The 13,833-nt window shown below is 61.6% G+C and overlaps 2 protein-coding genes across 4 annotated transcripts in view; one reads left to right on the forward strand and one right to left on the reverse strand.

The window, feature by feature from the left end:
* Window positions 1-1,829: 1,829 nt before the first annotated feature.
* On the forward strand, window positions 1,830-9,909 carry ERFE (erythroferrone; the record flags this gene model as incomplete). Its single annotated transcript, XM_082840722.1, has 8 exons — window positions 1,830-2,000; window positions 4,443-4,565; window positions 5,776-5,878; window positions 7,078-7,340; window positions 7,413-7,521; window positions 7,614-7,704; window positions 8,464-8,542; window positions 9,811-9,909. The coding sequence occupies 8 exons, from the start codon at window positions 1,830-1,832 to the stop codon at window positions 9,907-9,909; spliced, it is 1,038 nt and encodes a 345-aa protein (XP_082696848.1).
* A 2,910-nt stretch (window positions 9,910-12,819) lies between these two features.
* Window positions 12,820-13,833, reverse strand: part of ILKAP (ILK associated serine/threonine phosphatase) — a 29,455-nt gene continuing 28,441 nt past the window's right edge. For all 3 annotated transcript variants that reach the window (XM_082840886.1, XM_082840885.1, XM_082840887.1), the window contains 2 exons: window positions 13,557-13,638; window positions 12,820-13,298 (listed from right to left, as the gene is read on the reverse strand). In XM_082840886.1, the coding sequence (XP_082697012.1) occupies window positions 13,158-13,298; window positions 13,557-13,638 (223 nt within the window). In that variant the 3' untranslated portion in view covers window positions 12,820-13,157. The remainder of the gene's footprint in view (window positions 13,299-13,556; window positions 13,639-13,833) is intronic.

Below are 13,833 nucleotides of genomic sequence, written 5' to 3' on the forward strand. Positions count from 1 at the left end.
TCCAATGCCCGGCTTCCTAACGGATGTTCCTTGTGGGACCAGAAATGAGAAGCCACCCAAGAAGTCCTGGATTCTTTGAGAACCTTCTGGCAGCACCATCTACAAGTTTTGGAGCAAATGGCCTTATTTGTAGCAAATGGTTGCCGATGGAATAAGTTCATATAGTTTATTGAGTATGTATTATAAAAGCCAGTATTTCTCAAATATCTTCTTGGAGAGCTGCAATTTCTGTAGGAATTTCAGTTTTCTCATTCCACTGATAATTTCCCCCCCAAATTGAATAAAGATAAAGACAGAACTCCTTTGCAGTTCTAATTTGCCTTTCAGTAAGTCTCATAGAGTAAGTCTGTAGGACACACCCTGGTGGGGACACATTCTCAGGGTGGGAAGGGTGTTTTTCTCTTTAAACCCCCCCAAAACTACCACCATCCCCCCATCCTACAGGAAAAGAGGCAGAATCACAGGGAAAAATTAACATCTAATACCAGGCTTTTTCTAAAGTATTAAGTGTTTCCTGTCCCCTGGAAACAGTGCAGCGGTGGGGAAGACCGCAGGCGAGGCGGTGAGGCCCTGACTGAGGATGACCCCCAGCCCCTCCCCCAGGCCCTGGCTGCACTTGCTGAAATTGGCGGAGCCACCCTCTGAAACAGGACAGGGGGAGGTCCCCCCTCTTCTCAGAAGAGGTGGAAATCATCCCTTGTGAGGGTGGCAGGCCCTTGTAAGGTGCAATCCTCAGCTGTGCCCTTCCCTTGAACCCCCTGAATAAAATGCACTGTTTACCCACCAGGTTCAGGCCCCTCGGGGAGGGACACAGGAGAGCCTGGAGTGCCAGCCTCGGCAGGCAGTCGGGGCGGGGTGTGGGCGGAGTGGACGGTAGGGGTGGAGAGGCGACGCGCAGGTGATAGAACAAACAGCCCAGGGAAGAGTGAAGGGGCTGCTCTTTCCCGGGAGGAGCCTGGACCCCAGGCCTGCAGGGCCTGGTCCACCTGTGCCCGCGGCGTGCCCTGCGCTGATCCTGGTGGGCTGCGGATAATGTGGTCCCGGGTCGGATCGGCCCCCCCGCCCCGGCCCCCAGGTCGAGATTGGGCTCAATCCTCCCAGTCCAGGCCTCAGGGCGCCCACTTCAGTGCAGGGCGCCTGTCCCCGGCTGTAGATTTGCTCCCCCGCCCCCGGAGGCCCCTGCAGGTGCGCCCTGCTGGGGAGGAAGAGCCCATCTCTGACCTCAGGGCGCCCCAGCCTTGGGGAGAAAGCTGCGTCGGAAGGAAGGGGCCGCCGCCTGGGAAAGGGGCTCCAAGGAGGGACCCTGATGGTCTTTGCCCTCCGATGTGCTCAATCTAACATGCAGGGCGCGGCCGGGAGAATGGGGAGGAGGCGCCTCGAGGTCCCCGCAGAAGACGCGCGGGATAGGGAGGAGAGAGGGATGCCCCGGGTCGGTAGAAGGGGTGTCCGGGCTCCCCGCCAAGCAGAAGCGCGGGACAGAGCGCAGGAGGGACCAGTAGTCCCGAGCTGGGGCGGAAAGGAGCTCGACAGGAGGGGGCGCTCAGACCACCGCCAGCCAGCGCTCCCCGAGCCCCCTGCCTCCCCTGTACTGCCTTCCTCGACCCCCGCACCCCCTTTCCTAACGCGTGCCCCGCCCCGCAGCGCCTCCTTCCCTCCCCGCACCGGCCCCCCGCCCCCACGGCTGCAGCGCGCGCGGGAGCCGGGAGAGGGCGCCGGCGGTGATGCGCGCTCTCCGGGCGACGCGGGGGATTCAAGCGCGTTATAAGGCGCGGAGCCAGAGGGCGAGTCCCAGACGTAGCGCTCGGAGGAGAGAGGGACCCGCCGCCCTCATGGCCCCCGCCTGCTGCCCTGCCGGAGCCCTGATGCTCGCGTACGCGGGCCTGCTGGCCGCCGCCGCGGGCCTCGGCTCCCCGGAGCCCGGCGCGCCCTCGGGGAGCCGCGCCCGCGAAGAGCCGCCGCCCGGGAACGAGCTGCCCGCGGGGTCGGCCGCCAGCCCGCAGGTAAGACGCCGCCCGACTACTCGCCCGGGCCCCAGCGCCCCAGAGACCTCCGGGCCTCAGCTTCCCCACCCGGAGCCCGCACCTCCTGAGCTCCAGGGCGCCCCGGAGGCGGAGGGCGCTTGCTTCCGGGGCGGTGGGGAGCGCGGCGCCGCGAGCGGGGACCTGGGCTGGCTTGGGTGTCCTCCTATGTAAAGTGGGCAGAAAAACGCTTAGCTTGCGGGGGAGGCCCAGGAGGTCTGGACGCCTCCTCACTGCACCTCCCCACGGGCGCCTTAAGGCCAGCCGTGACCTTGGCTTTTGGGGCAGTTCTTTGGCATTGAAGCCAAGTTCTACCAGACCGGGGGAAATGCCTTTTCTTTGGTGACTTCTGCGTTGGGAAGTGAGTAAAGTGTAAATAACTTCATTCTCCTGAAATTGGGAAGAACGTATTTGTAAAAGTGTGAGCAAGTTACTGACCACCCCCGCCCCCCACCCCCGCCCCCAATCTGTTTGGTGAAGTCTCTCTGGAAAACGAAAACTGCCTTGCTGCCGGTTGGGGAGGGTGCAGGGGAGAAAGGGGTGGGGTGCCGGGCCCCCAGTGACGTGTGATTTCTGGCCGAGGCCGGTGATACTTAGCTCAGCCTGCTTCTTCCTTCCCTTGCTACACAAGAGGGTGCTCAGGTTGGAGGAGGCTGGGGAATTGGGGCCTTCAGAGGGGCCCTCAGTGTGGGTGGGGCCTTTCAGACAGGGAGGTGAGGGCCGTCGGGGAAGGAGCTTTGAGTTTCTTTTTTCTGAAGATGCCTGTGGGCAGTGCAAAGGGCAGAGCCTTGCTGGGGCCTCAAGCCTGCACCTCTGCTCTCAGCATCACTCTGGGAACCATGATGCCCCCACTAAAGGACACCCCCACTAAAGACAGGTGGAGGTGGCGGCCAGCCCTGCCTGCCCCGTGGGAGGGCCCTCCCCGAAGCCCTCGTTCCCATCACCTCCGGCCACTTCCCATGGACTGAAGGCAAACCCTGCCCAGCCAGCCAACCACAACCCCTGGGGGGCAGGGTTGCCAGATGTTGGGCTGTGGTGGCCAGGAAGCAGAGGGGGCTTCATGTGCTTCCAGGTGGGGTTCTGGCCTGGGACCTTCCTTGGGTCCACAGAGGCTCCTTTCTGAGAGCCCCTGGAGGCTGGAGACGTCAGTCGGCCAGGGCAGTTGCCAGATACCCACCCATACTGCCGCAGGCCCATCTCCCAGACCCCCAGACCAACGTGGTCCCACCTGTTTCAGTTCCCCAAACCAAACTGGGGTCCGAGTCCTTCCACAGGCTACTGGTCCAGCTGGAGGGCCAGCGTGGCACACCATGCAGCCCACGTAGAATCCTCCTGCCACGTGTTTCCACTGAGGGCAGCGTGAGGCCGTGAAGTGAGGCCACAGGTCCTGGTGTCCGTGGAGAGGAAGCAGTCGGGGGGCGCCTCGCGGGACCCAGCACCCAGGGAGATGTGGGGAAGCCCCAGGCACTCTGAGGCCTTGCCGAGGCTTCCCAGGCTCCTCCATCACAGAAGCCCGTCCCCATCACAGCACACTGGCTCCTGATGGGAAGCCCCAGATCCTTGCGGAGGGGCTGCCAGACCACTGAGTCTGCCTCTGACGAAAGGGCCTGGTGGCCCCAAGATCCCAGGGTCCTTCCATCAGTCACCGGAGTCGGCACCCATGACCTCATCTAAGCCCTCTGGAGCCAATTTCCGTCCCAGCTGGCAGCCCTGCCTGGAGCTCAGACTGTGCGAGGCCCACTGCCCAGAGGGCCAAGGGCCTCTCCCTGCAAGGTACCTCCTGGAACTCTCCTCCGTGTCAGGACTAGTCAGAACACACTGTGAAGGGGAATGGACATTTCTGGAACCATCACTGTCCTTGCTTAGGTCACGCGTCTCAGAAGTCCTGAGGCAGACGAGTGGTGTCACATGCCGTGCAGGCGCCTGGAGTCATATCTCAGTGCTGGACGCCCCCTACCCCGGTCCCCCTAACCGCACTGGACTGTAGGCTTATCATCCCTGAGGGCTGAAATTGGCCTCCCTGGAACTTCGGACCATCGGGCTTGGTCGGGGGGCCTGCTGGTAGTCGGGGGCCCCTGCCTGAGCACCCGTGGAGCCGGTGGTCTGATTCTCCGACTCCCAGGAAGGTGCATTCACTGCAGCTCCCGGGACGGAAGCTGGGACAGGCCTGGTGGCTCAGCAGAGCCCGATTCCCGTGTGCTCTGATTCCCACGCACCCATGCCCAGGGGCCTCTTCTCCCGCAAGTCCAGGCTGTGGAGTGGCCTGTTCCCCGGGGGTCATCCTCCGCGGGGCTGGGGGCCGGGGCTGTGCTGTCTTGGAGGGCGCAGTGACGGGGCCCGAGGGTGCCGGAGGCCAGTCCTGCGCAGTGACCTCCTGCAAAGCGTCCAGGGGAGGCAGACCGGCTGATGGCCGCCATGTTCCAGGAGCCCCCCGTGGAGCAAGTGCGCGGCATGGATGCGCGAGATGCCTGGATGCTCTTCGTTAGGCAGAGTGACAAGGGCGCCAACAGCAAGAAGGGGAGCAGGGGCAAAGCCAAGAAGTTGAAGGTGAGCCCCGGAGCCCCAGCCAGCGTTGCGTGCGTGCGTGCGTGCGTGCGTGTGTGCGTGCGTGTGTGTGTGTGTCCTGGGTGTGTGTGTGTCCTGGGTGTGTCCTGGGTGTGTGTGTGTGTGAGCCCCCACCCATGGGCCTTTCCCCAAACCCCCAGTCCACCACCACCACCCCACACCCCTCACTGGCTCCCCCTGGACACCCTGAGCAGTTCCAACGAGCAGAGACCCTCACCCTCGGGCCAGAGGGCACAGAACTGTCAAGCTGGGGCCTAGTGACCCTGAGTTTGGGGCCTGTTCCAACCGTTTACCCTGCACCCCTGGAATGCCAGGCAGCCTCACTGGCTCCCCGCTCTCTCTCCCCTCTGGCACGGGAGGCCTGGGCTGGCCTGGTAGGGCAGTCAGGGACCAAGCTGGAGGGGCCTACAGGCGGGCTGGGGTGACACGGTCTGGTTCCTAGTGGCTGGGGGACATGGGGGCCCTGGCAGCTGCCGGCCCCCACTCTCATTCAGCTTGGCAGGGACCTGGCACCTGGTCCTGATGGCTGACTCTTGCCTTGAGCCCCAAGGAGGGCTGTGTCCCCTGGGGTGAGCGCTCTGGTCACGGCTGTGCTGCCCATGCTGAGTTCGGGCCTCACCCTGCCCCAGATCTGACCCAGTGACCGAGTGCCGGGTTCTGAGCCTGAGGCAGCCGGGCTGCTGGGCTGTCACCATGGCCTGACCCGTCACCCCCGACGCTGAGCTGGGGGCTCCCTCAGGCTCCTCCTTGCAGGGGACTTCCTTGCTCCTGGGTGGGTACCAGCCCAGCCCAGTGAGGGCTCCTTGAGGACCCCAGGCCCCGGTGCTGGGCCAGGCACAGGGAGAACTTGCCAACTGCTGCTGAGACAGACCTTGAGAGTCAAAAGCAGCCTGGCGTGTCCCTCCCTCCCCTTTTCCCTCCATCAGGAAATCCAGCCCCGGGGCTGGGCTGCAGCCCTCTGCTTCCCCCCCCCAGCCCTGCCCCCAGGGGCCCCACCACCCTGAGGCCCTGTGCCTGCAGCTTTCACTGCCTCCTCAGGGGAACTGGAGGCCCTGGAGGCTGACCTCCACCCCAGGGGTCAAAGCAGGACCCCACCCCCTTGCCAGGCTCGGTGGCAAGAGCTTGCAGAGGGGGTGCCCGCGGTCCCCAGCCTGCCTGTTCAGATGTCTTCACCGTCAAGCTTCTCTTTCAGCTCGGCCTGCCAGGTCCCCCAGGGCCCCCTGGCCCTCAGGGCCCCCCGGGCCCCATCACCCCACCTGAGGTCCTGCTGAAAGAGTTCCAGCTGCTGCTGAAAGGTAGGGCGGGGCCCCCACCCCACCCCCGGTGTGAGCGGGGCCGGGGAGGGCATCCTGGAGGAGCTGAGGTGGGCTAGACCTTTGTCTGTTGACCCGTATCCCAAGGAGGCTTCTGCTCCGGTGCTGGCCTGGGTCAAGGCCGTGGGTCGGGAGCTTGCGGGGGAGGTGGGAGGAGCGTGGTGAGGAGGTGGCTTCCAGAGGAAGGTGGACTTGGCCACTCGGTGTTCAGCAGGGGCCTGGGGACCAGCATCCACGCCCCACTTGCGAGTCCGGTGAGCCTAGCAAAGGCTGAGAGATCTAAGCCCGTGGGGACTGTCAGAGGGGGCTCAGGGCCCCGTAAGCTTGTAAAGTGCTCCTCTGATCCCCGCAGTGACACCAGGGAGATCGGAGGCTCAGCCCAGTAACACAGGCCCCCTTCTACCCCCTGATCACCTGTGCCCCCGCCTCTTCTCCTGACAGATCTCTGCCGCTGGCCTCAGAGCCGCATGGGAGGGCACCAGGAGGCCGCCCTCACGGGGCAAGGAGGATGGTGTCTGGGGGCAGCACAGGGAGGAGGATGGGGCAGCCGCTGGAGGCCGCAGGCGGAGAGAGCAGCGCTGAGCGGGGCTCCGGCACCGAGGGCGGTGTCCCTGCACTGTGGCCAGCTGCTGAGTCGCAGCTCACGCTATTGACTAGATAATGTCATTGTGAAGAGCTACTGAGTCTTTTTCCCCCTTCAATTTAATGTACTGTTCATTTAAATAGACCAGCTTCAGCGGCTGAAGAACCTCCATATTATGTGCAATATAGCTGCAAAATTATTTATTTATACCCAGCTTCTTTTCAAAAATGACCAGCCTGGCTTAAACTATTGCATTCCCTGATACAACAAAAATGTAAACAGAGAAGAAACAGCAGCGGGAAGGGGGAAGAAGCGGTAGGATAGGCAGGTGAAGCAGGAGAACGAGGGTCCTGGGTGAATCAGCCCTGAGCTTCCCAGTAGCCAAAGCGTGAAAGGAAACAGGTGCAGCCGCAGGATCAGGAGGCAGTTTCCGAAGACCCGCCAGGCCCGACTGCGTGCGCCCGGCGCGCGGTTCCGGGGTAACCGGTAATGGCCCCCCGCGCTCTCAGCAGCGCCCGGGTTTGGGGGAGGGGTCCGGGCGGGACACGGAAGGGCGAGCGAGGTGGTCCCGGCGCGGCCACCGCTCGCTCTGTGCCAGGCGCGGTGCGCACACGCGAGTGCTTGGAGCCTGAGCCCCGCCCGCGCGGCCCCGCCGCGGTGCCGGCCGTCCCCGCGGAGGACGAGGAGGACGAGGAGGAGGAGGCGGCGGCGGCGGGGGGCGCGGGCGTGCTGGCGCTGCTGGCTGCGCCCCTGGCCCCGGGTCCGCGGGCGCCGCGCATCGAGGCCGCCTTCCACTGCCGCCTGCGCCGGGACGCGTCGGTGGAGCGGCGCGCGCTGCACGAGCTCGGCGTCTACTACGTGGTGAGTCCGGGCCGGGGCGGCCGGGGCGGGGCGGGCGCGGTGGGCCCGGGGTGACCGTCCGTGCGCCCGCAGCCCAACGCCGAGGGCGCCTTCCGCCGCGGCCCGGGCCTGAACCTGACCAGCGGCCAGTACACGGCGCCCGTCGCCGGCTTCTACGCGCTCGCCGCCACGCTGCACGTGGGTGAGGCCCGGGGCTGGGGCGGGGCCTGGGGGGGGCGCCCCGCCGCGCTTGGTTCCTGCCGCCCGGTGACCGCCCCCGTGCCTCCCCCGCAGCGCTGGCGGAGCAGACGAGACGGGCGCCGCCGCGCCCCCGGGACCGCCTGCGCCTGCTCATCTGCATCCAGTCCCGGTGCCAGCACCACGCGTGAGTGGGCGCGGGCAGGGCGCGCAGCCCGGGCGCCCGCCTCCTCCCTCGGGGCTTCCCCCGGCCACCGTCAGGCGTTCCTCCCGCCCCGGCGCGCGCTCCCCGAACCCCGACCCGGGACGTGGGGGCCCGGCCCGCCCCAGCCCCCGCTCTGCCCGCCCCCCACAGGGGACTGACTCCCCTCCGGCGACCCGAGGCGCCAGCGTCGCGTCCCCAGGCCTGTCCTGACCAGTCTGTGCGGACCCTCCCCAGGCTCTCTCCCAGCCCTTCTCCGTGAACTTGTCCAGCTTCCCGTCTCTTGCTGGTCCGGGAGGGCAGGGCTGCTCCTTCGGTGTCCCCAGCACCCAGAGCAGCCCAGGCAGAGAGCAGGTGCTCCACAGCGGTTGCAGAAGGCATGCATGGGTGAAGTTCAAATCTTCTCACTCTGGTTTGGAAAGCCCTGCACCCATTGGCCTGAACCCAGCCTCACTGCTGCCAGCCCCGCACCTCCAGCTGCACCGGCCAGTGTCTCGCTTCCCATCAGAGCCAGGATTTGCTGCCCGGCCCTCACGGCACACCTTCAGCCCTGTGGAGCCTGTCCTTACTCCTCTTGGGGACCCAGTTCAGATGCCACCTCCACCGGAAGCCCCGGCTAAGACAGCCGTTCTCATGGCACTTTGCTGGTGTCGGGCGCTGCGGTGATTGTGAGCACATTGTGGGTGAAGTTGGTGGTTCTGGGGCAGGGGTCTCAGGCCCACCCTCTTTCTGTTTTGGCCGCAGCTCCCTGGAGGCTGTCATGGGGCTGGAGAGCAGCAGCGAGTTCTTCACCATCTCGGTCAACGGCGTTCTGTATCTGCAGGTGTGTGGGGCAGGCTCAGCTATGGGGGGGCCACCACCCGGACACAGCCGTGGGGGTGACTGGGCAGGGAGGGGTGCTGGTGGGTGCTCAGAGCTCTGGGTGCAGTGCCCTCAGCCTCCAGGTCCGGGCAAGGGTCAGGGCGGCACAGAGCACTCCCGCTAGCCCAGGCAGAGCCAGGCCGAGACCGGGGCTCCTTTCCCCAGACCTGGCCCCCCCATATTGAGGACTGGTGCTTCTGGCCGTAACGAGCCCTTCGGAAGGGACTCAGTGGGCAAGGGGGCGGGGGGCAGTGACAGAGGTCAGCTCTTTGCCCAGGATGACATCACGACCCCCTGGCCCATTGGGACTTCGGGAAGCAGATGCAGTTATTTCCTACACAAAACCCCAACTGACAGTCTCTTTCTAGAACTGTGGGGATTTGGGCAAGGGCTTGAGAAACTGATGAAAAGATGAGATTTCCTAAGAAAGAAAAATTTAGGTACAGATGTGCGGAATAAAGCTCACATGTAAATAGCACTAACTAGGCCAGGCCCGTTCTGAGCACGTAACATAAATTACCCATTACTCACAGCACTTTGAGGTAGAAAATATTATTCCCCTGTTACAAATAAGGGAACGAGGGCACAGAAGCGTTAAGTAATTTGCCCAAGCTCGCACAGCAAAGCCAGGATCGGAGGCCAGGCTGTGGCTGCAGGCGGCTCTGGTTGCTGGAAGGCGTTTAGAGGTCTGGTCCCTGGCGCTGCTGCGTGAACTCAGATGGCACACAGCGTGCCTGGGGTCTTAAGATGCAAATGCCCAGATTCTGCATCTCTGGGAGTTCCCAGCTCACATCTGGGGATGTGACCCTGCTGATGCCTGGACCATATTCGGAGTAGCCAGGCAGAGTACCAGTCCGACCGTGGCTCTACCAGATGGGTCAGTGGCCAGGCCTGTGGGGGGAAGGGGCACCGTCACACGTGAGTTCAGCACGCTTTCAGGCTTCGAGTGCAGCAGAGGGAACTGTTTGACGCCCGAGCCCCGCTCTGGCCCTGAGCAGAGGCTTGCTCCCCTGCACATGCACTACAGGGAGCCCACTGGTGCCGGGGCTGATGGAGCTGGGGAGGAGGCACTAGACCCGGCGTCAGGGGTGCTGGGTTTGAGGGCAAGGCCTGCCTGCCGGCCCTCGCTCCTGTCCTTGGGCGGGGTGGGGCGGGGCGGGGCGGGCATGGTGTGTGGTGGGCGCACCTGCAGGCCGGCGGCATCCAGGCTGACGCTGACCTTCCCCGCAGGCGGGGCAGTACACCTCCGTCTTCCTGGACAATGCCAGCAGCTCCTCCCTCACAGTGCGCGGTGGCTCCCACTTCAGTGCTGTCCTCCTCGGTGTCTGACCGGCCACCCCAGGCTCTCCCTCTCGCCGGGCAAACGGAGCAGGAGTGCGAACAATCTCGGGGCCGTGGCGGAGTGGCGGGGGCCACACGCAGGAGGGAGCCCGCCGAACTGCCCACACTGGCAACCGCAGTTCAACCCAGAGATGCCACTACAGGCAGCCTGGGGAGGTGACACGCAAACTGGCAGTCCCAGACTGGGAATGATTTCAGGATGCCAGCTTAAGTTAAAGGGGAGACGTTTCAGTGTGCCCAGGAGCACGTGCTTTGTCCCTCCCCAGCTGCAGACCTGGGCCCCTCCTGGCCCCAGTGGCCCCGGCAGCCTCAGCTTCGTTGCTGTGGCCCAGCCCCACCTTTTCCATCTTTCTTAGTGTTCTCATGGGCTGCCTGCTGGGAGTGCCAGGACGGAGGGCAGAGGCCGCCCAGCCTGCCTGGTCCCCACCTGCCCCTCTCCCAGCCCTGCCTTTAGCCTGCAGGGGCCACGGGGCCCAAGCCTCTCCTTGTGGCCCCGGGGCATAGCAGCCTCAGGCACCAGAGAGACACTGGATGGGGGCTGACAGGGGACAGTGACAGTCTGGAGCTGTTTTCACTTGTGACATGTGCAAGGTCACTTGCACGCTCACCCAGCCTTTCCACATAGGAGCTGCACCCTCCTCCTCCGTCACAGACCCTCTCGTGGATGAGGGCCCCTTGCCCACCCCCTTGTGGCCCTGGCTCACTGCTGGGATCCACCCACCAGATGAAAGAGCTAGAACACCCTTGCAGGTCAGGGGCGGCCAGGCCCTGCCTGCCCATCTGCACGGATGAAGCGGACGCTTCCCACAAGCTGACAGGCTCTCGGTGCCCAACCGCAGCCTAGCCTCGCTGGGTCTATCCAGCTCTGGGGCTCTTGAAAGAATCTTCCCCACGGGGGTGGGAATATGGCCCCAAGCTCAGATGGGTGTCCTGAGAAGACCAGGTCCCAAGTCCTTCTGTGCTGCTGCAGCAGTGATGGGATGCGGGTAACAGTGGTGATGGGGGGGGGGGGTCTGGGAGTTGCTGCAATTTCTTTCAAGGTGCAGGGCCCCCGCTGCCCGCTGAGGAAGTTACCCAACCCCTGTACCTACACACAAAACAGGCTACAGGAACGGGGTACCATAAGGGGTACTTGTCCTGGGGGCCAAGCTGGTCTGGTAAGCCATTGCCCCCTTCTCAGGCCTGGGAGAGAAGTGGGCAATGGCTGCAGTCACCTCTCACCGTAACCTTCTAGCTGGCCTTGATATGAGCAGGTGGCTGTGGCCAGGCCCAGCTGATGCCCCGGAGCCCTAAGCTTCCAGCGCCACAGTCAGGCTCAGCCATTTCCCTCCCAGCCAGGGGACCCCAGGCGCAATGCACACAAACCACCAGTCTGTGCCCTTTGGCAGCCCTGGCACAGTTCTCAGTAGGACTCGTACCCGCCCTACCAGGAAGTACCAGCTGGCCGGGTCCTGCCTGCCCACGCTCTCTGATAAGGGATGGTGTGGCCCCGCCCTTTTCTGGATTTCACTTTGTATCCAGATATTTTAGAGAAGCTATCTTTTACCCTTGAAAAACCCACAGATCTCTTTCATTTTCTCAATATGAGTGTGTCACACAGCAATTTATTGAAGTATTTATTGTATAATATTGTCAGGTGGAATATATATATATATATATATATATATACACACACACACATATATATATAAACTGACTTTTGAGAATTATTTTATGTGATTATACAAAATTACAGAAACAAAGGGCAGACCTTAAAATATAGAGTCTTAGTCATTTAGGCCAGGCTCACCAAGGACGGAGGAGTGAGCTCTGGGAGGGGAGGCGGAAGGATGTTTCCAGCCAATGGGGGCCCTCAGACCCATGGAGAAGGTGGCAGGGACAGCCCGTCCAGGGAAGACCAGCACCAAGCCTCTCCCAGCTCTAGGACACTAGCGGTCTGGGGATTAGGGATACATGGTCAAAGACTGGTGCCTTGTTTGCTGTAAGAAAATGTTTATTGAATAAATTGTCCCACTTCCCAATTCTGAGACGCTGAGGTGCTTTCCTTCCGCGACGCCACACCGCGTCGTCCCAGTCCTCAGCAGGAGTGAAACCTGGCTCTTAACACTCTGGGGAAGGGTGTGCTGGAAACGCTCCCGAGGTACTCGTAGGGAGGCCGGTCCCACTGACAGAACTGACGAGGTGATAAGGCCATGTGCGCAGGCTGGGCAGGGCCAGCAAACATGACAAAACAGCTTCAAAAGCAAATTTTCAGAATCTTACATCATCCTGAGGCAGCATTTACACAGACCTAAAAGCTGCTTTACTAAGTAATTACAGCAATACCAATGGCCTGCTTTACATATAAATAAGGGCTTGAAAAGAATTTTAAAGTTTGTTTTTCTGAGTAGGCTCATCATGCATTTGTAACATCTCTGACAGAAGTGTGATCGTGACCATCAGCCCCAGCCCAGCACGGGACCAACTGAATGCACGTTCCTAAGACTAAGACGGGAGGCTGGACCCGGCCACAGGGAACAGCAGCTTGACTGCTCAAACCTGGAAAAGTACGCATTTTGCACCCAGGGGACCCAGACGGGAGACCCAGTAAACCCAGCCCTTCTTAGAGTCCCTCAGCCAGACTGCATCTGTCATCACAGAACTGGAAATAAGCAGAATCCCGTGGTGTTTCTGGAGGGCCCGTTGGGGGCACGCTGCTCCACAGAGTGACCACCTCACCTTGTTCCCCTGGCTGAGCCTGGGATCATGCCGCATAACGTTTTGTAACCTTATTTTTGTATAGAAAGCTGAAAGCAGCCAGAGTGCTCCAGCAGCCCTGGGCTCTAGTCGTGGCCTGTCCAATGCAGTCATTACCTCGATTTCCTCATTGTAAAATGCCACTTCCCCAGGCAGTTATCAGGAGGGTGAAACAGCACAGGAAAGGTGCGCGTAAACCACAGAGCACTGCACAACGAGCAGCTTACTAAGGATGGGCCGTTACCACTGGCCAACCCAAGATGCCTATAATGGTTTTAACGAGGACAGACCCAAAGCATGTTCGAAAGCAAACACAACCTCTGAAAGGTCAAGAGTTGCTCAAAATGTAATAAGATAACTCCAAAGTCTAGAAAAAAAAAAAAAAAACCTTTATTTACAACCATGGGAATCCCACAGGAGTACACGAAACACATAATGTGCACAACACACAAAATGAACATTGGAAGTCAACACCACGCCGCGCCCCGGCCCGCAGCACCTCAGTGCCCTATCCGCACCACCATCACGGTGACGTTGTCCGCCGAGCCCCGCTGCACCGCCTTGTTGGCCAGTCTGTTGCAGGCGGCTTCGTAGCGGGCGTCCACGGCGGGCTTCCCTTCTCGGCTCTGGATCTTCTCATCCTACCGGGCAGGAAAGGGGCACTGGTGAGTGGGGACCCTGCATCCCATCACTCTCCTGAGACACCACTGCCACAAGGAAGAACTGCTCCCCAGTCCCCATCAGGGCGGGCAGGACAAACTGACCGGTGAGTCCCCGGGCTGGAGTTCCCACTCCCAACTACAGGGAACATGGGGGAGGAAGGGGGCTTCGGGACTTCTCCTCTAAAGCCCAAGTGCAGCTGGGACGACTGGCACCCTCTCCCTTGTGAGACTTCTTACCTCAAGGCAGGACAAGATGAAGTTCACGGCTTCTTCTGGGTTAAAGACCTTGAAGAGGCCATCACAGGCCAGCAAAATAAACCTACAACACAGAGAAAAAATATAAATGGGTTTTAGCAGCAAACTTTATTAAATGGCCTGGCAGTGGAGGTAAAAATATTTGTCCAACTACTCAAAGGCTAAACATTTTTTAAAACCAATTTAACTTCTATGAAACAAAGGTTAAAACTACTTAAAAATATTTGTAGGTGAAATATTATACATCAAAATTGGGACT

The sequence above is a fragment of the Leucopleurus acutus genome (assembly GCF_964270905.1).
Source record: "Leucopleurus acutus genome assembly, chromosome: 6".
Lineage (NCBI taxonomy): Eukaryota > Metazoa > Chordata > Mammalia > Artiodactyla > Delphinidae > Leucopleurus > Leucopleurus acutus.